Here is a 26,362-nt window from a genome sequence, read left to right as displayed (position 1 = left end):
GTGTGCGTGCGTTGTGTTAAATCTCTTTTTTAAATAAATAAAATGCACACTGTCATTTTAATGACCTCTTTTAAATGTGTGTTTTTTTTAACTAATGCTTGCTTTGAATGACAATGGAACCAATAAAGCATGTTAAAGGTCTTCCAGCGAGAAAAAGAGAGAGAGAGAGTTTGGGTGAGAGAAAGAGAGAGAGGGAAAGGCGGAGTGTGTTCAGTGTGCTGCTCGAGCCTCTCGCGGTGCGGCCAAAGTTTTCCGAGGAATTTCAGTCAAGGAGGATCCGCGGTGGCTGAGCTGCGGAGGACTTTAAAAAAAAAATTTCCCCCCTTCTTCTTCTTTTTCTTGTTGTTCTTCCTTGCGGGACTTATCGCGACTCCCTTCCCGGTCGACTTTATGACAAAGGAGACATTTTGGCCGCCACACTCCGGAGCCTTTTTCTTTCTCACGCCAATTTGATTCCTCAAGGATGTATTTGTACTGAAAGGGTGCCACAAAGTGCCGGAAACTTTTTCCACCAAAATGGAAGGGAATATTCCGTGGATTATTTTGTTTTGTTTGTTGTTTATGCATCTCTGTGAAGGTAAATAACGCTTTGTCTTTTTGCCTGGACATGTCGAGAAGTGCTCACTTCGTTTTAAACATGCATTTTAAGTATTCACCGTTTATTCTCGCCTTAAAATATTTGATGTCAGCGATATCACGTGTAACAATTCTGTTAGTGCACTGCTGTGAAGTACGACCACTCGTTTGTATGTTAATCGACTTGTTTTTCATGCTAATGGTGATAACTGCTATCGTGCTAATTCGGCAATATTTAAAAAAAATGTTGGCGCGCCGATAATTGGGTTTAAAAGATGTTTTGAAGTGTATCACAGAAACAAAAACGTGTTACATGTTTGCGTGAAAAGTAAGTTTTGGATTGTTATTTTTTACAATGGAGTCCCAATTGTGCATTAGAAAGACTTGAAATGTGAACCAAAGCCACAAGTTGCATGGCTGAGCTCACATAAGAGTCGCAGTGGCGTCACATCAAGTTTGTCTCGTGTCTCATATTTGGAGATTTGCTGCATGGCTTCCACAAAAGTCATTTGTCACATCTTCAACAGGTTTCCGATGCACCGATAAATCCAGGCCGTGTGAAAACGGAGGGACGTGCATAGAATCGCCCTCCCGATGCATGTAAGTGAAACTCATTAAAAATGTTTTTTTGTAAGCTCTTCACACAAGAGGTGTCAACTTTTTTTCCAGAGAATCTCCAACCTCTTCTTATCTCATCAGTCAGATCAACATTCCCTATTTTTAATTGGCTTCCCATGAAAGTGGCCACCGAAATTGTAAATGCATCAGCAAGCTTGCACTCGCTTGTCCTGCACCTGTTCAAAGTCTCCACAGAAACGATTACACACAAGATTTGGATTTGATTTGCCTTAAAAGCTTCATTTAATTGAAGTGCCCTCATTTCCCGCTTGCTTTGGGCGTCTTTTGACACTGATAAGGCTTTTGTTTTTCAAATTGCTGAGGGTGGGGGGGGGGTTGGGGTGGAGAAGGTTTGTGTGGGAAAAGTCGCCACAATAGCCAAATAAAATAGCCTGCAGTCTTGCCTGGGGGGTCACTTGTCCTCTTTTAAACCCGCTTGTGGGGGGTGGGGGGACATGCTCGAGTGTGGATGCGTTCGAAAAGAAGCCGTCTCCGCCACCTGCTTGCCTCCAAGAGAGGCCCTCAATTTTTATGGAAGGAGAGGTCAGAAGACACACAAGGACGAGATAGGAGAAGAATAATCCTCTTTTCTTTGCAAGTCCAACGCATGCCGAGCCACATCGGCAGCAACCGCCGCCAACGTTTTATCAATCATTTGCTGTCGGGATGTGACCTGAGTGCCATTAAATTGGTCAATGTGTAATTTCATGAATTCACTGAAAAACTAAAAGTTTCTTATTTTTATTATAATTTTTGCTTTAATGAGAGCATCTGAAGGCACGCCATTAAAAAAAAAAAAAAACTCCCGCAAACAAGGGACATCATAAAAAATATCAAACTGTAGCAAGGCAGATTAGCACAGCAGAGTTGTTGGACCAGTTGGAATCTGAGGTGACTACAAAACCCCAACCCCACCCCCACAAGAGAAAAGAACAAAGATGCACAAGGGGAGAAAAGATCCTTTCTTCCTGCAGATACCTGATACACAGCTCACACGAAAGAAAAAAACAACCGAAAATGGGTTTCATTGGAATGTTTACTGACAAAATGCAAATTCTGTCAGCGTCTTTTTGTAGCTTGAAGATTCTTCACCTAAAAGTACTTCCAAACTTTAGGTTTTCTTTCACATCCTTCCCACTTTTGCGGTATCTAAGACAGCTGCCTTTGTTGCCGCCCCAGATAGCGGCGTATCTAATGTCCCTCCCATGCGGCCATGATGTCACGCTGTATCGCTTTAGCGGCGGCACATCAAAAAAAAAGTTTATGACTCTCGAGCGGTGCCACTTCCTGCGCAGGTGAGTCACGAAAGGCGACCAGATCAGAGTCCAAACCGCGCTGACTTGTTTTAACGTCAAAAGCTGTGCCGTGTAGACGAAGACTTTAAGTCCAAAAAAAAAAAAGAGATTTCATATCGTTCAATATTGCAGCAGATCCTGGTCCCCCAGATTGAAAAACACAAAATCATTTTATCATGACAGCATTTAAAACAATTTATTGGATAGAAGCAAAAAAAAAAAAATTTGAAAAAAAAAAGTTGGATTCCTTTTGGAGGTCGGCTGTTTTTCATGCGGAGTTCCGCAGGGAAAGGTCGAACACAACTTTGATGATGATTAACATGTTTTAGATCTTTATGTTAACCATAAATTAGCAGAGGACGACTTCGACGTTCTGTTCTGCAGCCGGAGCTCATTTGAATTGTGTCATGAAGCAAAAATACGCCAAGGAAAGGCAACATTTTGGATAACGCGCATACCGCTGCCGCTGTCCGGGCGGCGGCGGTGGTGGCATGCGCGCAGGACAGATAATTAGGCAGATTGTAAGAGTGTCGCTCGGAGAGGATCCAGCCGGAGGAGCCGGACTTTGGAGGGGGGAGGGTGGGGAGCTCGAGGTTGGTGGTGAACAAGTGGCGGGGGTCTGGTGGGGGGGGGGGGCAGCGTAGAGGACAGCTGGTAGATGTTGTGATGGTAATCCAGTGAAGTCAGATCTCAACAAAGAGACAGCGCTGGGCCAGGTGCTGCCATTGAGGAGCATGCCGCCGCCCCCCCCCCATTCCCGCTCCTCATGGAAGGTCAAAAATCATGACAATTCCATAAAAAATATCAAACGGAATTTTAGCTTGCTGTCAATTCTAAAATTGTACAAATTTTTCACATCATGTCTGCCCTGCCACTTGTTGCTAGGCAGAGTTCGTAGTATTGCAATAAAGGTAAAGAGCAAGCAGACGCTAAAGATTATGTGACAGCTTTATTATTTTCGGTCGTAAATCAGCGTTCTACATTAGACGTGTGGAAAATAAAAATCAAGCCGAAAGAAAAACAGTCGAAGCGCCTCGCATGAGGAAGCGCCGGCCAGCTGGTCGGGAGTTCGCTTTATTTCGAAATGTGTTGCCTTTGGCCGAGTTAGCGTATAAATTGTGAGCGTTGTGTCGTGAGCCTTAAACAACTCTCGGGCCCTCAAGACATGATGAAAGGAAGCTCGGATTTTAAGACCGCTGCTTGGATGTTTTTTAAAAAATCCAGTCAAATAACGAGCTGATTTGTTTGATTGAAATGAGAGGATGTTGAATTTGTTGCCGTGAGGTGCGTCCTTGCCGGGTCACATGTTCGCAATCTGTCTTTGTGAGCGAGCGAGTCGCCGTTCTCTTTGGGCATCTTTCTAGCGGATTAGAAACGGAATGCCGGCCAAGCTGTCTTTGTGGAAGTTAGCGGTCATTGTCCGTCGCTCCCGACCGTTCACCCTGGAAGCCGATTGAGGAATGCCGTCCGCAAGACGGTCCTGATTGTTGGAATGTTTGACTTTACAATTAGCCGCGAGTCGGGCCACAATGGAGCGCCGAAAGCTCGTCGCTTCTATCGGACCAGTTTGTTTGAAACGGAGAGCGGGAGGATGATATTTGGATCAAAGTGCAAACTGGGAGCTCTGGTTCCCAGGCCCAGCCGCAGGAAGTTCTGCCTTCTGACCTTTGTGCTCCACACTTCCTGTCTCATCCGTTCATCTTGCTGCCAAATGGAAAGAATTAATGACATTTTTTTTTTTTCGAAGGTTTGGTCGAGGTTATCACTTGGATAGTTTGCTCGCGCCTCCTATCATCTCGGCGGCAGTATCAGGATATTGTTGCGTCTAGACGCTGCTCTCAGACTAAATCGTCCTCGACTGCATTTTCGTTGAACGTCAAAAAGGCCTTCAGAAGTTGAAATGATCTCCTCCAGTGGTGAGAAATCCTGGACGGCCTCGTCTTTCATGTTGCCTGGGAAAAATATTCTGATGTGAATTTCAGCGCAATCTGGTTCCGCTTTGGTGTTTTGGGGGGAGAGCGCTGCGGTTGTGTCTCCATGCCGAATGTTTGCAAAGACCTCGGCCTCGCGATGCATCTTATGTGGTTGCTGCCATTCGAAACATTTCACGAAGCTGCCTTCAAAAATCTTTCAACGCTCGAATGAGTCTTGTAGGAATTGATTGCACTTGATGTCGCCTGCGATCGAACGCTGCGATATTTGCGAAAACCAAAGAATTGTGTGTCCCGGCCGTCGTTTCGTGATGGAAACAGAACTGGATTAGAAGAAAGTGGCGGTCGTGTGTCGCGAGCTTCCTGCGCATGCGGCGGTCGTTCGTCCAAAGTACTCAAACTGTCCTCACAAAACCCTCGTTCCCAGCACCCCCTTTGCTCCCCTCTCTCCATGGGATACTGTTGCCAGGCGACGGCTGAGGCCTGTTGGTCCATGGAAGCCCAGACCTGAAAGACTAGCTGCTTGGGTCACTGCTCCCCCCTCCCCCCTCCCCTCATTGCCTCCCGCCTCCTCCCAACCTGATTATACAAAGGAGTTCTGACTACTTTAGCGCTTTTATTTGGGGGGCCACAAAATACTCCCCCCCCCAAATGTGGCTGTTTGCTGAGAAAGGGAGAGCCAAGGGCTGCTGGAAGGAGGGGGGGGGGGTGATGTGGCTGGGCTCAAGTTGGCAATGCTGTGTCACTCTGGCCTTTCATGGGAGAATAAATGTAGTTCTTGCACACATTAACTCGTTCACGACCAGCCGAGTAAATAAAATGGATCTTTGACGTCTTTAGCCGTCAATGGCAGTAAATGCGTTTAATAATGATTTGAATTCCAGTTTCGACAAAAATCACCACGTAAGACGACGCCGTGTCTGTTGTCGTTGCTTTCCGAGGCTCATTTTTCGTGGAGCATGACCGTGTCGCAGATTACGGGGTCTTTGTTCACAGGTGAGTCGCCCTCTGACCCCATGGCGGCGTTTCTCCTTTTGTATGCGAGAGGATGAGCTCGGGTTACCCGTGCTTCAATGAAGCGGAGAGCAGGAAAAGCGGCATTGGGTTCCACACGTCACGCTTTCTCCCATAAATCAAAAAGTCCGTCACGTTGAGAAATTCCGAATGAAATGTTAAAATGCTTTCTTCTTCTTTCCTCTGCAATTCCCCGTTTGGATGTCCTCCTTTGCGGGTTCATGCCACCACGCTGGTTGTAAGTTTCTCTTCTTCTGTCTTCAGGCATGCCGTTGTTTGCATGATGTGTTGCAGTGGTGCCTTTGTGCGAACGCATGTTTGCTTGATGGTGATGCGTCTCTTCGGTCATGTGACGTGGTTTGTGTGTGTGTGTGTGTGTCCCGTGAACAAAGCAGTTGTTGTTTTGTCTCAGAGAGTACGAGACGCTCAGTGGTGCAATGACAGATGTGGACAGATGCATGTTGCCGGGAAGTGCAGCTGGCAAAATCCTTCATGTTGAATCGCCGCCGCGAGCGTCCACTCAAAACACTTCACTTCTTCCTCGTCATCCTCCGGCGTCGTCTTCCTCCGAGGTCACGGGTCGCTGAACAGCAGCCGGCACCTGCGCCTCGCACACTTGCTGACCTTGTCGCGTTCCCAGAAGCGGCGGAATCCGCGGCCGAGTCCGATAAGGAGTTGTTTCGGTGCGCTGGTATCAGTTGGATGTTTGCGTGTCGCGAGACGAGCACGCCGGCTGTGAGGCAAGTCGAGACAAAAGAATGTTGGAAAGTTTTGGCGGCCAAGCGCCGATGCACATTTGCGAGGGAGAAAAACAAAATGATGCGAGCTTGTTCCCTACACATCGTCACATAAACATTTTGACGACCTTTGGCCTCGCCGGAGTCGCATCTCACAACCTCAAGAAGGATTCGACCGTCTCGATTGATATTTTTGGGCGCGATCGTTGTCGCCGGGTCGCCTTCTCTGTGCCACGTTTCATTTTTGTTCTGACCCCCTGGATTCCAGACATAGTTAATTTGCCTCTAAATAAAGCCAGCCAAGCCATGACAAATAGCCGTGGGTACCGAGGGGCGGGCGGGTGATTGGTTGAGTGTCAGGCGCTTGCTCGTTCGTCTGCGCCGTTGCCACGGCGACGGTGATCCTGCATTTCGGAGCGAGCGCTGTGTTTTCAGAGCAGCGGACAAGGGATTACAGGAAATATGACATGGCATTCCCTCTGGACCAGACCGTCCACCCCCCATAGCCCCCCCCCCACTCCACCAGTTGCAGCCTCCGGAGACATTCTCTCCTGCGGCGTAGCCCCTCCCCTCGCCCTGCAGCCTGAGTGACATTATCATCACAATCAGACGGGGGACCTCTGACATTTGACCTCTCAGCGGCGAGAGGAGGGCGGGGGTTGGCAAGCTGGCGTTTTTGTGAGGGCTGGTGGGGGGTGGCGACAGGGGGGGCTAGTAGCTGAGCCAACCTCAACTTCCATTCGAGCTTCCGTGCTGACTGTAAATCGCAAGGAAGTTCGATAGCATTTTTTTAGGCCAATACCAGTACGAAATTTCATTTAACTCAATAACAAAAAATTGCAAACTGACGGAGAAGATGAATCGCCCAATGTGTTAAACTGTGTAACACCAACTCCTGCCGAGGAGGACTAACTCGATATAAGTATCGGCGAATACGGATACCGTGAAATAAATTCCAATATCTGGAATGGGTACTTCCCTAGTAAATTGTCCAATGTTGGGTGTTTCGTGGGTCAACGATGTCATTTGAGCGTTGTTAGTGTAGTGGTTCACTTTGGTGACTTTGGAGCAGCTCATTTCAGGGCCTTAATTCCGACACCTTGCGATTGTCTGGCGATCGCTCTCGTTTGCAGTCCATTCGACTGCACTTTCCTCTCACGTCTCTTTCTTGTGGCTGCGCCGGTGCACTCCTTTGTGCCGAGCCTGTGGCTTCTCTTTATGCTATTGTCGTTGTCACGCTGCAGCGCAAGCCAAAAACACGAGATCACAACAGTCATATTACAGAACTGCTCTGGACTGCTCCCAACATGCACTTAAAAAAAAAAAAAAAAAAGTTAGTTTTGCGGAGGAGCGCGCAATAAATGCAGTGAAATGATGGCCGTAAAAAGGAGAAGAGAGGGAAATCCATTGTTGATTCTGCACGGGGGATCTTCTCCAGTGAAAGACAAGACAGAGCCTCGGGGTGAACCAAAACTCAGCCGTCACTGCTCTGTCATCAGCATCAAACAGCCTGTTTGAAGAAGGGGGGGTCGTCCTCAGCCAGAGGCTCCACTTTGGGTGTCGGGTTTCTAACTCAAACTAACCTCCTCAGTTAGCACAAACCTTGTCTGAACTTTCATCGGCCCGTAGAGAGCAATCAGATACTCCTGTTCCTATGTTGATTTGTTTTCGGTAAAAAAAAAACGATGGGTTTCTCCCTCCGAATATCACAGCTGCCTTTTCCGATTCGCTCCACATGTGCTGAGTGTTCACCCCATTTTCCGTTTTGGCTTCCTCTCAGCTATCGCTAGGGCGTGTTCATAGATTCTTTCGAGCCGACCTGCGGAAAAAGCCGTGACGACGGCGGAATGTTCGCTGACACTGAAAAAGAAAAAAATGTCTTTCTCCAGCTGGAGAGGACGCAAATTGTGCGTTTGGTAAATCCCGTCCTTCTGACTCCATTTGTGGGCGCATCACTCATTCCTCCCAACCAAATTGTACTTTTAAAGGAAACCGGCGCTAATGCAAAATAATTCCAGGGCGTCGACGCCGGCCTCACACCGCAATATGAGTCAGGAAGGCGATGTGACGGCGTCTGGCCTGCTGATATTAATGAACAAAATGGCGATTGGCTGGATGTGAAGCTCTGTTTTTGGCGAGGTGACACTCAAGCGTGACTCGTTTTGTCCAGATGTCGTCCAGGATTCATCGGTCCGCTCTGTCAGCATCACGATCCGTGCCACCGCTCAGCGTGTCTCAACGGGGCCGCTTGCAAGAGCCAAGTGGTCAACGGCGTCCCGCAGTTCAGCTGCGTGTGCCAGAGGGGCTTCAGAGGTACGCCCGTCACAATTGGCCCGAAGGCGTCCGTCCCGGGACCGCCTTTCAACTCAACGCACCTTTCAATTCCAGGCCAAGACTGTTCGCTCATCGACGCCTGCGCCACAAGTCCCTGCGCCAATGGCGCCCGCTGCGCCAACTGGAACGATCACTACAACTGCTCGTGCCCACCTGGCTTCCAAGGAAAGAACTGCCGCAGCGACGTGGACGAGTGCCGCAAGGCCGGCGCTTGCCTCAACGCCGGCCTTTGCATCAACAGCCACGGCTCCTTCCGCTGCCAGTGCCCGCCCGGGTACAGCGGGCGCACGTGCGAGGTGTCCACCCAGCCCTGCGCCCCCTCGCAGTGCCTCAACGGAGGCACTTGTCGCCAGACCAGCGACCATTCCTATGAATGTGCATGCCTGCCAGGTAGGGGGAAAACGCACACGTTTGTCTTCGTGATAGACCGATTCGCGTTTGGGGCCGGATTTGGCATTTCGCAGATGATCGGCTCTATTGGCTTCAAATATCGGTTATCGGATAATCGGTATCGGCCCTGAAAAAAAGGCTATTACTAGTTTGTCTGATATACAGCTGCGGCTCGTAATTCGTACAACACAATTGTAGCTTTGGGCCCAGATTGCACATTGAGTCGATTTGGCGGTTGGTTTAAAAAAAAAAAAAGCTGTTCGAAATCAAGCATTTTTTTTAAAAGCGTTTATGATGATGGAGAAAGACATCAAAGTGTTTCTTCTTTCATGTCAAAATTTGAGTGTTTTGGGCTGGCCTCGACAAAGGCGAGCCAGATTTCGTCTGTCCCGCACGGGAAGGACGCAACGTTGCACACGTGGAAACCATCACAGTAACGGAACGTAGGCCCACTGTTTTCCCAAGACTGAAGATTTTTTTTCCCAGGGCCGATGACGCAGTTTTTGAGCACCGCTGCTGGGATTTACTCCCGCGTCGCAGGTCAGCTCCCCGCCTGCTATTTATAGCCCCCGATGAGAAACGGGGCGACGGCGGAGGAAAACACTCTGGCTCCGCTTGGTCCGCAACAGAAGGAATTGACTTTATGGAGCTCATGGCTCGCCGCTGGGGAGCAGACAGGAAATGTCTCTCGCCAGAAAGGAAGTCATTGAAACCCAAAGATTATAAAACAAGCAAACACGACGGGGAGCCGAGGCGGCCTTCGCGGCGGTTGCCGGCGTCGCGTGGGAACCGTCGCGAGTGGACGTAAACGGTCGGACACCCTGGCAACCTTTTAACCGCCTCGCGCCGCCCGTTGTGTGGGAAACGTGACTTGAGCTTGATGATGTTGCGGAACTTCATGTGTTTGTTTGTCTTAACCTTTCTCTCTCCTTCCACTTCAGGCTTCGAGGGACACAACTGTGAGAATAATGTGGATGACTGCCCAGGCCACAAGTGTATGAATGGCGGCATTTGCGTGGACGGAGTCAACACGTACAATTGCCAGTGTCCACCTGAATGGACAGGTACAGCGCGTCGTATTGCAAAAAGGAAAAAAAAAACAAAACCAAAACCTAAATAACACGTCACCACGGCAGGCCAGTACTGCGCCGAGGACGTGAACGAGTGTCTGATGCAGCCGAACGCCTGCCACAACGGGGGGACGTGCTTCAACACCATCGGGGGCCACACCTGCGTCTGCGTCAACGGCTGGACGGGCGACGACTGCAGTGAGAACATCGACGACTGCGCCATAGCCGTTTGCTTCAACGGGGCCACGTGCCACGACCGAGTCGCCTCCTTCTTCTGCGAGTGCCCCGTCGGAAAGACGGGTGAGCAAACGCTTCGAAAGCACTTTGGGCGGGAATTTGGGATCCGAGCGATGCATTTCACTTTCAAAACGGACAAATAGGCCGCGCGATATGTGCTATTTGTCAAAGAAGTGAAAAAAATCTAATATGAATGAATTCAACATTTTTTTCATTTTATTAGTCATCATTATTTGAACTCATCATCGTCATTGGGCTGATTTATTTATTTTTTTTGCATTGGCTTGCAAGATATTACTCAAGTAAAAATCTCTTACAAGTTTCACCAAAAAATAGTTGAAAAATGTGACTGATCACAATTCATTGAAATAATTGAATTAATTAGCCATTGTATCATATTGAATTAATTTCTTGTGATTAATTAGTTGACATCTCTAGAAATAAAAGCTTTAAATTGCCACTCCCAGTTGAAGTTTGATGTCAAAACAAAGCGATCAAAAACGACCTGTTAGCTTAATGCTAACAAACGACCGCCATTCAACGCCTCATGAATATGATTTCATCTTTCCACCTCCACCAGGTTTGCTGTGTCATCTTGAGGACGCTTGCGTGAGCAACCCGTGCAACGAGGGAGCCGTGTGCGACACCAATCCCCTCAACGGCCGCGCCATTTGCACCTGCCCTGCTGGCTTTGTGGGAGGGGCTTGCAACCAAGACATGGACGAATGCTCCATCGGTATGTCTGCCAATCAACCGTTGCCGTCACTCTCGCTTCTTTTTGATTTTCTCAAATGCCCCGTTTGGCTTCTCAGGCGCAAACCCCTGCGAGCACTTCGGGAAGTGCGTCAACACCGAGGGCTCGTTCCAATGTCAATGCGGCCGGGGATACACGGGCCCGCGTTGCGAGATCGACATCAACGAATGCCTGTCCATGCCGTGTCAGAACGACGCCACTTGCCTCGACCGGATCGGAGAGTTCACGTGCATCTGCATGCCAGGTATCCGCAAATCCGCCGCCGTACGGACTGCCCCGAGTGGGCTCTTATGTAATCGAGGAGCATTGCCGTCACAGGGCGAGGGGGCACTCGCCTGCTCCGAGCGAACTGTACGAGCAGACCGAGAGGGTATTAGTGCGGACAAAGTGATGCTTTGGACTGAGGGTGACAAAACCGGAGTGCAACTCTCACGCACAGAGCGACATGCATCCCGGGGTTTTGGGAACTATACAAATTAGAGCTGGGAGTGGGCTCTATATGTGAGAGAGGGCGAGCAGTTAGGGGGAGCGCTGTGCTGTGAATAGTAATGAGTTGTCGAGTGGTGGGAATGGAGCGGAACAATAGGGCCCCTCTGTGCTCCACTTTGCACCCTCATACACACCGAGAGGGAAAGGAGGCCTTTTCCCAGAGCCCTCCTCGCCCCCCCATTTTTTCTTTTTTTTTTTTCTTTCCAGAGCAGCCTCTTCCTCCTCACCCTCCTCATCGTCAGGCTGCCTGGCAAAGCTCATGTGGAGCCGCTGATTATTTGGGATTCCACGCTAGCCGCTCCACAGGCTTCCACACTCAATGGAGGGAGCCTTTTAGTCGGTTTGCTAACAGCGAATGTAGAACATACATCTGGCGAATGGGACACTGACCCGTGCTCCACGGACAGTAACGTGTTAGGATTTGACTTGCGGTTCTCGCAGAATTTTCCCATCGTGAAGCGGGAGGGGGTGGGGGACCAAACACAAACACACGTACGCACAAAGTGATGGGTCACCAAGGCCTGTTCTTAAAAGAACAAAACAGTGATGAAAATGCAAGCACTGGCAGAGATTCTCCAAAGAAAATGTTGCATGAATGAATATCATTAATGGTGAATAACATCAAATAAGGTCGTCTAAACTTGACATTAACCGGTACCCGACAAATGTCTGTCAGTTTCGAATGCCTTCTTTAACATGTGGACTCATGTGAAAACTTGTTTTATAGGCTACACGGGGACTTACTGTCAGACCGACATCGACGACTGCGAGAGCAACCCGTGTGTGAACGATGGCGTCTGTCGGGACATGGTCAATGGCTTTACATGCACCTGCCAACCTGGTAAGATGAGTGCCAATCGGTCATCATTTCACATTTTAATTGGTGTTTTCAATATCGACAAAACAGGAAAAGCGCTTTCTCGAGTGCACGCAAGACCAACAGGTGGCTGTGCGCCACCTCAACAAACAGAGAACATTTGAGCCAATCAGAAGCTTGAAGAAGGTCGTTTGGAGCTAAAATGCAGCCAGAAATATTTGATATTCATATTTGAAATATCCTCATTTGTTGCGCACGTGATTTCAATGTCAATCCTGTTTGCAACCTCCACTTATGAAAAAAAGAAAAGTGTCGATCCTCTTGCCTAAACAAAGACACTATTGTGACCCCTGAGACTCCTCCCCTTTGGAATGTAGAAGGGACAGAAGTCTCCTTCAACCTGCCTTGGTTGTTGTTGGTGTTGATGGTGAAGGGGTGGGGGGCTGTGGGTTGGGAGGGGGGGAACAGCAGTACTGCTAATGAGATTCTTTTCCAGGTCCGCAATTTACATCTGGGACAGACGTCTCCCCCCTTGGCCTCCCCATCTCGCTATTGAACCAGTGGAGCTGATGTAGGAAAGAGGGGGGGGGGTCACCCAAAAGAGAAAACAATCCCACTGTCTCCTCTGCGAACACCCCCCATCAGCACCAACACACAACCCATCCTCACATTGTTAATCAACAGAGCAGCGTGCTACCAATGCAGCGATTCAACCCCTACCCCCTCTGAACCCCCCCCAATCTGGGCACATTGCCCACCGATTTCAAGGCTGCGCAGTTTCTCAAGCTTTCAAAGCAACAGAGTCGTACTCGCTATTTCTGATCGTTCCCAAATTCACGCCGGTCGCTGAGCTCCTTTCCGTGACCTTGACATGCCATCAAGGTCATGAGTTCTCCTTCAGCGCCCAGATGACGCATCCTTAACCAGTCTGAGCCAGACAACGTCTCTGACCACGCAGGAGACCTTTGACCCCGCCCGCCACTAAGAAGGGACAAAACCGCCCCGCCCTCGAGCTGCTCTCTGACCTGTCGCCTCTGTGTTTGACTGTCCCAGGCTTCACCGGCACCATGTGTCAGATCGACATCGACGAGTGCGCCAGCACGCCCTGCCAGAACGGCGCCAAGTGCTACGACCGCCCCAACGGATTCGAGTGCCGCTGTGCCGAAGGTACGTTTAGCGGATTCCACCAGGAGACTCAACCACTTGTTGTGGGGTTTGTATTTTGGAAGGGGGGGGGGGGTCATCAATATGCCCGCAAACTGACTTGAGGCCGCTAAGCCCGCCCTAACCACTCCCCCAACCGCCTCTCTCAAGATCACAGGGTCACCAGTAGTTGCCAAGAAAAGAACCTTGGTCGTCACCCCGACATCTGTTCGTTTGTTCATCTGTTCAACCCCCCCACACACACACACACACCACCTTATGGTGTCACCGTTCCTCATTCCTTCACATACATCGCCCTCGGCAGTTTGATTAAGATGAAAAAAAAAAAATGCGTCAGCTCAACAGCATCGTGTGGGGATTTTGTTAACTTTGTGTTTTGATGTTAAGCGTTTATTTGGGCCTTTTGCCTCTTGACGAGTCTGCTTTATTGTTTCAAATGCCAGCTGCTTGGTATTCCCTGTATTTGCAGCCCCCCCCCCCTGCATGGTGAAGTGGCTCTGTTTGACGTGCTGCGGCCCGCCATTGTTCCCTCCGCCGCAGAGAACAAAAGCGGGCCTGGTGGGGGGGGGGCTTGGGCAGAACTTTTCTTTGCTGCTTTGCCCAACTCAGCAGCACACCGTACACATACCAAACAAACCAACACTTGTCTGCCACACAGACGGCCTGTTGCCATGGAAACCAGGGCGATCCATACCCAAAGACCCATTTTGGTTCGGTGACAAACGTGGGGGAATGTTTTTGTAGCGAGCTACATCGTAGCTATGGTTTAACATAATGTGTTCTCCTGTCATCAGGATATGAGGGGACTTTGTGTGAGAGCAACATCAACAACTGCCAGCCCGACCCGTGCCACCACGGCACCTGCGTGGACGGCATCGCCAGTTACACGTGCAACTGCGACGCCGGCTACACGGGCTACCGTTGCGAGAACCAGCTCAACGAGTGCCACAGCAACCCGTGCCAGAACGGAGGCAAGTGCGTGGACCTGGTCAACAAATACATCTGCCAGTGCCAACACGGGACATCAGGTACGACATTTGCGGCGAATGCTGACAACAGCTAATCGCCGCTCTTAAAATAGAAGAAGGAATGTCGCTTACGGTTTTCGTTTGTTGAATTGTGTCATCATTAAAAGTCGTCTGTCCCGACAGGAACCAACTGTGAGATCAATTTTGACGATTGTGCCAGCAACCCGTGTGACTATGGCATGTGCAAAGATGGCATCAACCGCTACGACTGCGTTTGCAAGCCTGGCTTCACCGGTAAGTCATTTTGAAATTGATTATACACGAAGGGTTTTTTTTTCTTTTTTCTTTTTTGAATCCGAAGCAGAGCATTTTCATTAAATTCATAGTACAGTGCTAGAAAAATGTGATAATAAAAATAATTGCTTTGATGGCACTAATTTTTAATATTTTTTTTGTCAGTGAAAATGAATCGCACTGTTTTTTTTATTTGCAATTTTAAAATATATGAATTATATATATTTTTTTTTAATTTATTGCTCACAATTTTTTATTTCAAAATAATCCATCTGGAATGTGCCAAGATATTTAGAGACTTTTGCCCCGAGTGGAAAAAGTTTGGACCTCCCTGATATTCCCGCTTCCATTTCATTTGCGCAGCATTCTTGACACTCGCTATCTTGTCAGGTCCCAAGTGTAACGTGGAGATAGACGAGTGCGCGTCGAGCCCCTGTCGCAACGGCGGCACGTGCGTGGATGAGGAAAACGGCTTCCACTGCCAGTGCCCGGAGGGATTCAAGCCCCCGTACTGTTACTCGCAGGTGGACGAGTGCGGCAGCAGCCCCTGCGTGCACGGGGCGTGCAGGGACGACGTCAACGGGTACGACTTTTGCCAGCTTGCGTTTCGGATCGTTTGGAGCAAAAACGGATTTCCTTTTGCGTCTTTGCAGTTATCGCTGCGATTGCGAGCCAGGCTGGGTGGGAAAGAACTGCGACCTGGACAGGAACGACTGTTTGCCGAGTCCCTGCCAGAATGCCGGCACCTGCATCGATCAACTTAATGGCTTCACCTGCAAGTGTCGTCAGGGCTTTAGAGGTAAGACGTGCAAAATGGAGATGAAATGTAAAGCTTGAGCCATGAAAGAATTGACGCAGGATTTAAATCAACCAAACAAAAATATTCTGATTCTATCAGATGTGCTTTGAATTCGGTTGTCACCTATTCACGTTTATCTCTTGCTATGCGGACAAAAACTCACCTATTCGCTTTATGAAATGCCTGAAGATGCTGCCTAAAAAAAAAAAGTACTATAATTGATGTTGAGGAAGTATGCTGAAGTAATGCATCGCGACTGAGAGACAAACTTTGTATGTAGGAGAGGCAGGTTTTAGTCCTTAAAAAATATATTTCTTGTTATTGCCATTGTGTCATAATTGGACAGTTAACTTTGAGCTTTTATAAAGGAAGAAAATCACTGTACTTGTATTAAATAATCAAATAAAATCACTCTAAATGAAAGCTTATAACAAACGAGGTGCCACTAGTTGTACTAATATCACTCTTGGAGAATCACTGGTATTGGCCATTCTAAAAAAAAAAAAAGAAAAAAATATTTTGTTCAACTCAAAAACAAAAGTTTTTGCATTTTTGACATTTGCAATTGAAAAATGTCTCGCTCGGCAGGTAACCTTTGCCAGGTGAACATCAACGAGTGCGCGTCCGGTCCCTGCCTGAACAAAGGCACGTGTGTGGACGGCGTGGCCAGCTTCACCTGTCTGTGCGAGCTTCCCTACAGCGGACCCACGTGCGCCGAAGTGCTCACGCCGTGCTCGCCCAACCCTTGCGCCAACCAGGCCGTCTGCACCCACACCCCGGACTACCTGGGCTACCAGTGCAACTGCCAGCCCGGTTGGCAAGGTGGGCAACACCGCCGTCCGAGGGCCAGCGCTCACGACCTAATGGCCAATCCTTTCTGCCACCGCAGGGCAACTGTGCAACCGAGACGTGAACGAATGCCTCTCCAATCCGTGCAAGAACCGCGGGACTTGCTCCAACACGCTCGGGTCGTTCGTGTGCTCCTGCAGGCCCGGTTTCACGGGGCCCACTTGTGACACGGACATCAACGACTGCTCCCCCAGTGAGTGGCCGCCAGAACGACAACGTGCGCGGCGTCAAACGCAAATCCCTCATTCTCCCGGTTGCCGTCCGCAGATCCGTGCCTAAGCGGCGGCTCCTGCACGGACAGCGTCAACTCCTTCCACTGCAGCTGCCTGCCGGGCTTCACCGGGCCTCGCTGCGCTCTTGAGATCAATGAGTGTCAGAGTTTGCCCTGCAAGAACGGCGCCACGTGCACGGACTACGTCAACTCGTACACGTGCACCTGCCGTCCCGGCTTCACTGGCATCCACTGCGAAACCAACATACCCGATTGCACGGAAAGGTGAGGCACACAAATTGGGGAGAGACCGATACGCTTTTACGATGGAGGCCGATAACCGATATTTGAAGCCGATATTCATTTGTTGAGAAAAGGGTAAAATGGTGTCAAAACTTTTCTCCAAAACTTGACTCAGCAATTGCCTTGAAACAACTTTAGTGATTTACAACTTGTTCAAGATTTTTTAGATCTTAGAAAATTGGTTTTAAAAGTCAGAACAAAAATTGCAAGGAGCTGAGCTGCATTTCTTCGAGTTCAATGAAAACAAACATAAACCAGCTTTGAATTTATCGGCCTTGAAAGTTCAACCAAAATGCAAAGTGACCAACGTGAGTCTCTTCCTCGTTTGCAGCTCGTGCTTCAACGGAGGGACGTGCACGGATAAGATCAACGGCTACTCCTGCACGTGCCGCTCAGGCTTCACCGGCTCGCACTGCCAGTACGAGGTCAACGAGTGTGACTCGCAGCCGTGTCTCAACGGGGGTCTTTGTCAAGATGCCCTCGAGTCCTTCCGATGCACCTGCCCCAGGGGCTACGCTGGCTCGCGCTGTCAGGTACACCACAAAAGACAATCCCGCTCCAAACGGAAATTGTCGAGTTCGAGCGCGCTAACGCTCGCTTCTTTCGTGTGCGCTTAGACACCGGTCGACTGGTGCAGGCGCTCCTCGCCCTGCCAGAACGGCGGACGCTGTCGGCAAAAAGACTCGGCCTTCGTCTGCGAGTGCGCTCACGGCTGGTCTGGACGTTACTGCGACATTCCCAGAGTCTCCTGTGAGACGGCGGCTCGCCAAAGAGGTGTCCTTTTGGCTTTTTAGACGCCGCCTGCTTTTTTTGCCACGCCGCAGTTTTGCTCACGCTGGATTCGCTTGTCACCAGGACTCCAGACGGACGAACTGTGCCACCACGGCGGCCACTGCGTCAACACGGGCAACACGCACTACTGCAAGTGTCCCGGGGACTACACGGGCAGCTACTGCGAGAGCCAAGTGGACCACTGTGAGGACAAACCCTGCCGCAATGGCGCCACCTGCAGGGGATACGTTGGAGGCTACCAGTGTGACGTGAGTTGCTGAAATGTGCTTTACCAGAATTGACTTTATCAATACCACTGAAATATTTCTTGCATTCATTTTGTACCACTCAAGTATAATAGATAATTAAAACTGAATAAAAAAAAAAAAATCTTTTGCAGACATCATTAACTTAACTTTATCTGGCCATTTTCAACATCAAATATGATCCTAGAACTCCAAAAACCATGTAATAATCCAGTTTGTCCTTCACGTGTCCATTTTTAGTGCATGCCAGGCTTCACTGGGCAAAACTGCGAGCTGGAGATCAACGAGTGCCAGTCTCATCCTTGCCAGAATGGAGGCACGTGCATCGACCTGGTCGGACATTACATCTGCTCCTGCCCTCCCGGCACTCTGGGTATGCCCGCACATCGGCTCCTTTATGCCACATGTTGACGTGAGCGTCATATTTACGCTGTTTCATTTTGAAGACTTGTGACTTTGCTGTGTTGTCAAAATGCGCGCTCCCGTCGCCACGAGGAGTATTAGTATCTCTAACGACAATGGTCTCCCTTCAAGGTGTCCTCTGCGAGATCAACGAGGACGACTGCGCCCCGCCGATGCGGCCTCGCGGCGCCCCCCCCAAGTGCCTGAACAACGGTACCTGCGTGGACCGTGTGGGCGGCTACCGCTGCAACTGCCCACCTGGGTTTAGCGGCGAGCGGTGCGAAGGGGACATCAACGAGTGTCTCTCCAGTCCTTGCAGTCCCTCCAACAGTCTGGACTGCATCCAGATGCCCAACGACTATCAGTGTGTCTGCAAGGCCGGTTTCACGGGTGAGATAAACGTCCGTCCTTTTAAAAAAAAAAAGAAAATCTGATAGACATTGTCTGTCAAATCCTATTTCATCCAGAATGGATTGAAAAACTGAAACTTTGTGTGTGTGTGTTTTATTGTTGTGGAATGTTTTAGGTCGAAGGTGCCACAACCGGTTCAGTGCATGTGAATCTCAGCCTTGTCAAAATGGAGGAGCGTGCTCTGCATCCAATTCTGTTGTCGGCTACACGTGCACATGTCAGCTGGTGAGTAACGCCCACTTTCGATTTGCGTCTTCGTGACGTTTGTGGATTGGGAATCGAGCCCCGCCCCAAATCGTGAACGCCCCGTCGTAAATGTGTTTATATGACGGCAAAGACCTTTAAACGGAGACGATAATAAAGCGTCCATCCCTAGTCTTAAATATGAACATATACACCGTAATTTCCGGACTATAAGGAGTACTTGTATATAAGCAGCAGCAGAAAAACAACATATCCAAGCCGCAGTTTTCTGTGTTGAAAAAAAATGAGTTGTTTACTGCACGTACGGAACGATTTTGTTCTGTGAATGCACATAAAAGTACATAAACAGATTGTTACAACAGTGCCTTTTAACACGGCAACAAATTTGCTCATTGAAACAGAACAGAGCCAAGAGGGAAAAGAATAGCGTATTTTCTGAACTAAAGTGCGCCCCTACTGGTGAAAGAAAAATCCACAGAAAAGCCGCACAGCGGCTTATAGTCCGGAAAATACGATATTTTGTAATTGTACCTGACTTCAACTTCCAGTGTGTGTTAACAAACTGCACGACTAAAAATGATTCCGATGATCATCGGCAGGGTTACACGGGCCCCAATTGCGAGCGAAGCATGTCCTGCCGCGAGCTGTCCTGCTACAACGGCGGAAGCTGCGCTCTCACCACACGGGGGGCACGCTGCACCTGCCTGCCCGGTTATGGCGGGCCGCAGTGCGCCCACCGCAGCAACGAAGGCTGCGCCTCGCAGCCATGTCGCAACGGCGGCTTGTGCACGGAGGAGACCGCCTTCCCGTTCTTCCACTGCCAGTGTCCCAGCGGCTGGACGGGCAAACGGTGCGAGCAGGCCGGCCGGGTCAACGAGAGCCCGGCGCTGTCGTGCCCGCTGGCCGACTGCCACGGCAAAGCGAACGACGGCGTGTGCGACAAGGAGTGCAGCACGTTGGCTTGCCGCTGGGATGGCGGCGACTGCTCTCTGGCGGTGAACCCCTGGGCGCGGTGCGCGGACCCCCGCTGTTGGCGGGTTTTCAACAACAGCCAGTGTGACGAGTCGTGCAACAACGCAGACTGCTTGTATGACAACTTTGACTGCAAAAGCAAGGAGAAAGTTTGCAAGTGAGTTGATGGCCCAATGCCACCTTGATTTGGTTTGGATCCTGATCCAGATCAAAAGTGAACAGATGTGAACGGATTCTGCACAATTTGTCAATAGGATCCAGTTAAATGTGTGTGTCGCTTTGGATCCACAATTTCATTCTGGAGTATCTAAATAAAAATGAAAAAAAGGGACCGCATGATTAAGTGATGATCATGATTGAGATCTGGATTCAGATTTACAGATCCGGATCACATTCCAAACACAGACCATGTCTTGTTCTTATTGCGGGAGGTTGATGTCATGATCGTTTTTGTGGTTCCTTCAGCCCCATCTATGAGACGTACTGCATCGACCACTACGCCGACGGCCTTTGTGACCAAGGCTGCAACACGGAAGAGTGCGGCTGGGACGGCCTGGACTGCGCTCAAAAGGTTCCCGAAGACATCGTGGACGGCGCTTTGGTTCTGGTGGTCCTGCTGCCTCCGGAGGAGCTTCTGCGCACCAGCACGGCCTTCCTGCTCAAGCTCAGCGCCATCCTTCACACCACGCTGCGTTTCCGGCTGGACCACAACGGCGAGGCCATGATCCGGCCTTACACCCGGCGGGAGGCGCGTCTCAAGCGTGAGTTGCAGCCTCAGCAGGAGATTATTGGGTAAGGCACCAACGCCGATGGAGAAGAGTCGATAAGTGCTTTCGAGTCATGGCTCGTAAACGTTTTACTCCGGAGAGACTTCAGACTAACGGTCCGTTGTTCGATTAGCTCCATCGTGTACCTGGAGATCGACAACCGCTTGTGCACTGACGACTGCTTCCCGTCGGCTGAGACCGCTGCCGACTATCTCGGCGCTTTGTCGGCCGTTGAAATGCTCCGCTTCCCGTACCCGCTCAAAGAAGTCCGCGGTGGGTACAGGCGAACGCGAGTAGCCCGGCACAACCGACCGGGATCGTTATCTCCAATCACTCCCTTGCTTTTGCCCGCGCAGGAGAAAAGATTGTGGACGAAGAGGACCCCATTCCTCAATGGGGCAAACTGATGCTGATCAGCATCGCCTCGCTTTTCATACTGGTCATCATGGTGTTAGGCATGCTGATAACACGCCGAAAGCGCGAGCACAGCACGCTGTGGTTCCCCGAGGGCTTCTTCCTCAAGAAGGAGCCCAGCAGCAACAAGAACCGCAGAGAGCCGGTGGGCCAGGATGCGCTCGGAATGAAGTAAGCCCTACAGACTGGGGGGGGGGAGATACTTGTCAATACTTGGCGTGGTCCTTGCTAAATAACGTGTTGAAGTTGTGAACGCCACGAAATGAACCAAAGCCAAGTTCAGACTGCGTTAAGTTGAGTTCACTGTCATTTTGACCCACTCCAAGTTGAAGTGTTGAATGGACAAGTGCTCTAAAAAATACGTAGTTGGGTGGTTCTTTTAGTCCTAGTTTTCCTGATTTCTCAACATCATCAACAGACATATGACCAAAACGGTGGAGGAATCTCTGCTTGGAGATCACAGCGACCAGTGGATCGACGCCGAATGCCCGGAACCCAAAAGACTAAAGGTCAAATGAATCCACACACAGACAAAAGTACACACGGTTAATTTGCGACACTGACGTTTCTGCTGGATCTTTTTTTTTTTTTTTTAGATGGAGGAGCCAAGCTTGATGTCCGACGGCGAGGATGCCGTTGATAGTCGGCAATGGACGCAACATCACCTGGCAGCCGCAGACATTCGTGTGCCGCCCACAATGGCGCTCACGCCGCCGCAAGGAGAGTTTGAAAGTGACTGCATGGACGTTAACGTTCGAGGTCCAGGTTGGTAGTGATTTGGGATATTTATTTTAACGCACATACTCTATACAGTATGCCGGTCTAGCTAGCTAGCTAAACTCATTGCTGTTTTTCTAGCTAGCTATTCATCTTGCTAGCTAGCTAGCTAATTAAATCTCGATTTTCTATATCTACATTAACTGACCACTTTCTTTTACGACTCGCGACCTAGCTAGTTATACATCTCGCTATCTACTTAACTCGCTACCTTGCTATCGAATCAAATCTCTATTATGTGACGGCTGTTTTACTAGATGGTTTTACTCCGCTGATGCTGGCGTCGTTCTGCGGAGGCGGCCTGGAGCCCGAGATCGCCGAGGAGGAGGAGAGCGAGGAGTGCTCGGCCAACATCATCTCCGACCTCATCTATCAGGGCGCCTCGCTCGCCGCCCAAACGGATCGCACGGGCGAGACGGCGCTTCACCTGGCTGCCCGCTACGCCCGCGCCGACGCCGCCAAGAGACTTCTGGACGCCGGTGCGGACGCCAACGCTCAGGACAATACCGGACGCTCGCCTCTGCACGCTGCCGTGGCTGCTGACGCGCAAGGAGTGTTCCAGGTAAACAACGAAATGAGCGAAATCTTTTGTAAAAAGCAATTTGCACTCTTGATGAAATGGACAAATGATGTCAATTCAACTTCTTTCAACGCTTCTTGTAGATCCTGATCCGAAACCGGGCGACAGATCTCGACTCGCGCATGTACGACGGCTCCACGGCGCTCATCCTGGCCGCCCGTCTGGCGGTGGAGGGAATGGTGGAAGAGCTCATCACTTGCCACGCCGATGTCAATGCCGTGGATGAACTTGGTGAGCAGCGAGCTGCTTCGCTTATCGTCATCTTATCCAATTTGAAGCCCGCCATTTTTTATATGTTCTACAAAAGCTTCTGAACAATTTATTTTAAACTCTAGAGACGTGTCAACATCATTTTTGTCAAATTTGGTTCATAGTTTGCCTGGAATGATTTACAGGCAGAACGTTTGTGTGTTAAAATGACTTTGTCCTTGTGAACTTCATTAGATTTTTTTTTTTTTAATTATTGGCCAACTTCACTCCCCTCCATTTTGAGTCGTAAATGTTTACCCGAGTTTGTTTTCTTTCAGGTAAATCTGCCTTGCACTGGGCTGCTGCTGTTAACAACGTGGATGCGACTATTGCCTTGCTGAAGAATGGCGCAAACAAAGACATGCAGGATCTTAAGGTACAGCCTCTGCTAAACGCATTTCCCATTTTCTGGAAATGTTGGGAAAAGCTACAGAAATATGACCAAGCTCATATTTACTATTCATAAAACAAAAAGGTGGAACGTGGGATTGAAAAGAAAAAGAGAATGTAAAACTTCTCCATCAGAGTTTGTTTTTGGTGTTTGCTAAGTCCACCTCAATAATTTTTAATGGTCGGACTGAAAATTGTAAATTACGTAAATGAAAGTGTAAAAAAAAAAAGTCTTCAACCCTCTGTGTGCGTTGTTCAGGAGGAGACGCCTCTCTTCCTAGCGGCTCGTGAGGGAAGCTGCGAGGCCGTCAAAGTCCTGCTGGCTCACTTTGCCAACCGCGAGATTACGGACCACATGGACAGACTTCCCCGAGACATCGCACAGGAGCGCATGCACCACGACATCGTGCAGCTCCTGGACGAGTACAACACTGTAAGGAGCCCCCAGGGCCACGGCGGGCCCGGACTCCACCTCTCCAGCGGGCACACCCTGTCGCCCCTCATGTGCCCGCCCAGCGCCTTCCTGCCCAGCCTAAAGACCACCCCGCAGGGCAAGAAGAACCGCCGGCCAGGGGCGAAGGGCTCCGGCCTCGGAGGTCAGCACGCCAGCGGTCTGAAGGACTCGGTGAAGGCCCGCAACAAGAAGCTGTCCTTGGACATGCAGAGCGCCCTGCTGGAAAGCTCGGTCACCCTCTCGCCGGTGGACTCGCTGGACTCGCCTCACGGGGGCGCCAGCAACGCCGGCTACATCACCAACCCCACGTCACCCGTGGCCATGCCGTCCCCGGGGCTTTTCCACTCGTCACTGTCGGTCCCAAGCACGCCCATGGTGCACGCCGGCATGCTGGACCGCAGCGGGCCCTTCGCCGTGTCTCTGGCGCAGCTCAACGATCTGGGCAACAGCGGCATGGCCCTGCAGAGCCGCGTGTCCATGGCGTCGGACGTGGGCCACGGCTACGTGCTGAGCCCGTCGGCTCAGATGGGGCTCAACATGGGCCTGGTGAGCCCGGTCAGCGTGCCCTTTGACTGGCACAGCCGGGCACCCGCCTCCCAGTGCGGTCAGCAGGTGGTGAACCTGGTGCAGAGCATGCCGCCGCCGCAACAGAGCATGCTGCTGCACCAGCAGCAGATGTACCGTGGCGCCATGTTGCAACCCACGCCCGTCACCTCCACGCCCAGCGTGAGCCCCGTCAAGTTGCCCACCATCAGCGAGCAGCAGATTATGAGCCACGCCATCAGCGGCCAGCAGAATATGGCTCGCATGGCGTCGTCCACGCCCCCAACGCCGCAGACCTCACAAGCCCCGCCGCCTTTCTTCCAGCAGGCCCCGCCCGGCGTCGCTCTCGCCCCTACTGCCGTCGCCCCGGCCCCCCAGCCGGGCTCAACGGAGGATTACCCCACCCCGCCCTCGCAGCACAGCTACACGTCGGCGCTCGACGCCACGCCCAAGCATTACTTGCACCTGCCCACCGAGCACCCCTATCTGACCCCCTCGCCCGAGTCACCCGAGCCCTGGTCCAGCCCCTCCCCTCAGTGCGTGTCCGACTGGTCAGACTCCACCCCCAGCCCCGCTGTCGCCGTCGCCGGCTCCTCCCAAACCCAAATTTCCAAAATCCCAGAGGCCAACAAAAAGATGCAGGTGTTTGCCTAAAGATGCCGTTTCTGCGTCAGCCTGTTTCCAAGATTTTTTATTGGAGTTGGATTGACTTGTTGTTATGCAGAGGACCGCCCGCCTGCGTGTGATGTTTGCGGACGGCTTGTCAGACACAGTAAAGGGAAACGTGTGTTGTCTGAAAAACCAGCAGACAATTTAATGAAGTAATTCTGTCACAGATGGACTTTATTATTAAAAAAAAAAAAAGTATATGAAGAAAACCAAGTCTTTTATTTCAAAAGACTTAGTGATCCTCTCCTGAAAACTAACAAACATTTAAAAGTAGATCAAATCTGAAGGGAAGTCATTTATTTTTATTTATTGTTTGTATTTTTTGTAGTTATTTTCACACTCCTTTTTTGTCCTAGTTTCACGCAAAAAAAAAAAAAGTGCCACATCCTTCCATTTGATTTCTATATTTGCCTAATTTAATTTATCCTACGGGCCTGCTCATCACCTCTCCTGGTATTTATTCAGGCCCGTTCAAATGTTGCGTGGCGACTCGCTCCATTTCCCTTCGGATTTTTCTTTTGATCATTAAGAATGTAGTTGAGTGTGTCCGAAGCACTTCACGTGGTCACCGGCCAAATGAACCACAAAATGGATATTTATATGACAGGAGTGGAATTGAAAGCACGTCTCTTTATTTAATGATGGCCTTTAAAAAAAAAAATCCTCCGCATCTGACTTTTATTTTTTTTTTAGGTTCTTTTTTTTTTTTTGGTCATCATTTCAAGTGAGAATTTCAACTTCTTTTGCCTTTAAAATCAGCCTGTCACTGCTTTTTTTAAGACTTTTTTGTATCCTTGTTTAATACATGCATTCCTTTTTTTTTTTTAGTTCACGTCATGTTCTAAGCTATGCTCACCAGCTGCTATTTTTTTTTCTCCATCATTCCTCCCTGCAAATTTCACAATTTGTCTTTCTGTTGGTGTGCCGTTGCATCTTTTGGGGATGGGCGGACGTGCATCCTAAAAAGGAGTGTTAAAAGAGACTGAAGGGAGGAACGCTACCGTGTAGTGCTGCACCTTTTTTGCTTTTGACGCCTTCCAAGGATGGATGACATGCTCGCAAAGCCAAGCGCTTTTATTCACCATCAGCCTTGATATGATTAAAAAAAAAGAAGAAAAAAAAGATCATTTTATAGTTTATCCTACCACATTGTGAACACGAGTGGGGCACCACTCCCTTAGCAACTACTACTACTACTATTAGTCCTTTATTGTTGTGTCCTGTTTACTATTGGTCACAAGTTCCACTCCGACTCGATTTGTAACTCGTTTTTGTTTGAGTCATTTTGTTTTTTTTACAAAAATATATATTGTAACTCGCCTGCCAGTTTTCCCTACCAGGTCGCACTGAGTGTTTGTACATTTCAACTTTTTGACGTTTTCTGTGTGTACATATGTTTGTTACCGGGTAGATCTTTTGCTTGAAAAGTCTTATGTTTCTAAAATGACTGTTATGTACTAAAAAAGGACAAAAATAAAATGTACTTCATTTAGCATAATTGGGAGTGTGGGACTCTTATTTCTGTAGGTTTTGTTTGCTTCTCCTTTAACCCTCATGATCAAAAGTTTGCCCAAAAATATTGTAATTAACTCAAACTTTATCATTTTCAAATATTGCATTAAAACCATCAGAAACGGTCACAG

General features: G+C 49.6%; 1 protein-coding gene across 1 annotated transcript; it reads left to right on the top strand.

Annotated features, from left to right (window-relative positions):
* The first annotated feature begins 205 nt into the window (after positions 1–205).
* Positions 206–26,217, top strand: notch3 (notch receptor 3). Its single transcript, XM_088315991.1, has 33 exons — positions 206–577; positions 1,104–1,176; positions 8,342–8,484; positions 8,560–8,895; positions 9,837–9,959; positions 10,032–10,265; positions 10,783–10,938; positions 11,015–11,200; positions 12,173–12,286; positions 13,316–13,429; positions 14,221–14,454; positions 14,578–14,688; positions 15,079–15,271; positions 15,342–15,487; positions 16,076–16,309; positions 16,377–16,529; positions 16,604–16,832; positions 17,182–17,383; positions 17,468–17,624; positions 17,706–17,890; positions 18,128–18,260; positions 18,422–18,679; positions 18,816–18,925; positions 19,504–20,033; positions 20,342–20,668; positions 20,777–20,916; positions 21,000–21,228; positions 21,476–21,566; positions 21,654–21,822; positions 22,092–22,396; positions 22,498–22,645; positions 22,942–23,039; positions 23,313–26,217. Exons 1-33 carry the CDS (start codon positions 517–519, stop codon positions 24,702–24,704), a joined length of 7,314 nt encoding a protein of 2,437 aa, XP_088172117.1. The 5' UTR covers positions 206–516; the 3' UTR covers positions 24,705–26,217.
* The last annotated feature ends 145 nt before the right edge of the window (positions 26,218–26,362 follow it).

The sequence above is a fragment of the Idiotropiscis lumnitzeri genome, chromosome 15, assembly GCF_059441095.1.
Source record: "Idiotropiscis lumnitzeri isolate Australia: NSW breed Sydney's pygmy pipehorse chromosome 15, RoL_Ilum_1.0, whole genome shotgun sequence".
NCBI classification, from domain to species: Eukaryota; Metazoa; Chordata; class Actinopteri; order Syngnathiformes; family Syngnathidae; genus Idiotropiscis; species Idiotropiscis lumnitzeri.
This window is presented reverse-complemented; position numbering and strand designations above follow the sequence as displayed.

What these genes read in the sequence shown, in the direction of transcription:
- notch3 (XM_088315991.1), top strand. Translation starts at nt 517, where the DNA reads ATGGAAGGGAATATTCCGTGGATTATTTTGTTTTGTTTGTTGTTTATG. An exon ending in GTGCCAGAGGGGCTTCAGAG is followed by an intron (nt 8,485 to 8,559) that starts GTACGCCCGTCA and finishes TTTCAATTCCAG; the next exon opens with GCCAAGACTGTTCGCTCATC. An exon ending in ATACCCGATTGCACGGAAAG is followed by an intron (nt 16,833 to 17,181) that starts GTGAGGCACACA and finishes CCTCGTTTGCAG; the next exon opens with CTCGTGCTTCAACGGAGGGA.